This window comes from Diospyros lotus, chromosome 13 (genome assembly GCF_014633365.1).
Source record: "Diospyros lotus cultivar Yz01 chromosome 13, ASM1463336v1, whole genome shotgun sequence".
NCBI lineage: Eukaryota > Viridiplantae > Streptophyta > Magnoliopsida > Ericales > Ebenaceae > Diospyros > Diospyros lotus.
The window spans coordinates 15,198,426-15,199,800 of record NC_068350.1 but is presented as its reverse complement, the minus strand read 5'-3'; the positions used below and the strand labels follow the sequence as shown (position 1 = coordinate 15,199,800).

Here is a 1,375-nt window from a genome sequence, read left to right as displayed (position 1 = left end):
AACATACATTAGCTAGAGCAAGGATTTTGGATTACTCGACTGTGGTACAGAGAGCTTACGCCATTGAACGAGATAAGACTGAACTAGGAAATGGACAAGGGATGCATAAAGGAACGGGCAATAAGAAGAGAAAGTAAGAAGCACGTCCATCAAGCGGGATGGTAAAAGTTATGCCATGTGGTAATTGTAGCAAAAGACATAAGGAACCCTGTCGCTTCGGTAGTGGAGTTTGCTATTTGTGCGGATAGGCAGGGCACATGCGAAGAGAATGTCCTCGTAGTCAGGATAAGGCAATGGCTAACATAGAAGTGAAGTGCTTTCGATGCGGACAGAAGGGTCACCTAGCAAATAATTGTTCACAACCGGCCCAGCCTCAGTACGAAGGACAAAGGTTTAGAAGGTAGGGACCCTAGCTTAACCAGAGGCCAGCAGTACCTAGGGCACAAGGAGTAGTCCCACAGATGATGATGCCACAGGGCTCTATTGCTGTAGATAAACCCCGTATGCAAGGAAAGGTATTCGCCCTGACGGCATCAGATGCAAAGCAAGGGAACGAGATAATTCAAGGTAGTCTGTCTTTATATGGTGTAAATGTGCGTGTGCTTTTTGATACGGGATCTACGCATTCTTTTATTGCACCGCATGTGATATGTCATATTCCCATCCCTAGAACTATTTTACCATATTACCTGGTTGTGTCTACACCTGGGGATATGGTGTTAGTATGGAGTGAGATTAAGGTGTATGATAAGAAATGTCTTGGCGACTTAGTGGTGTTGGGCATCAAGGACTTCGATCTTATTCTAGGTATGGACTGGTTATCCCGACACTATGCTAAGGTGGATTGTCGAAGAAAGGTGATACATTTTGAGTTATCCCAGCAACCAGTTATTGTGTATAGAGGTACTAAGCCGATGAGCTCAATCCCAATGGTCTTGATAATGAAGGCAGAAAGGTTGGTACGATATGGTTGTGAGGCGTACCTTGCCTTTATAACCACCGATAGGAACCGTAAGGCGAAGTTATCGGAGCTTCCGGTGGTTTGTGAGTTTCCTGACGTGTTCCCAGATGAATTGCCAGGATTGCCACCTTAAAGAGAGGTGGAATTCTCTATTGACTTGGTGTTAGACATCCAACCCATTTCAAAAGCTCCTTATAGAATGGCCCCGAATGAATTGAAAGAGTTAAAGACTCAGCTGCAAGAGTTGATCGATAAGGGGTTCATTTGCCCTAGTGCATCGCCATGGGGTGCTCTGGTATTGTTTGTACAGAAAAAGGATGGATCCCTAAGACTGTGCATTGACTATCGCTAGTTGAATCAAGTGACAGTAAAGAACAAATACCCATTGCCACGTGTGGATGATTTGCTAGATCA

General features: G+C 44.7%; 1 protein-coding gene across 1 annotated transcript; it reads left to right on the top strand.

The window, feature by feature from the left end:
* The first annotated feature begins 461 nt into the window (after window positions 1–461).
* Window positions 462–1,094, top strand: LOC127788072 (uncharacterized). The gene has a single exon (XM_052316191.1). It carries the CDS (start codon window positions 462–464, stop codon window positions 1,092–1,094), a length of 633 nt encoding a protein of 210 aa, XP_052172151.1.
* The last annotated feature ends 281 nt before the right edge of the window (window positions 1,095–1,375 follow it).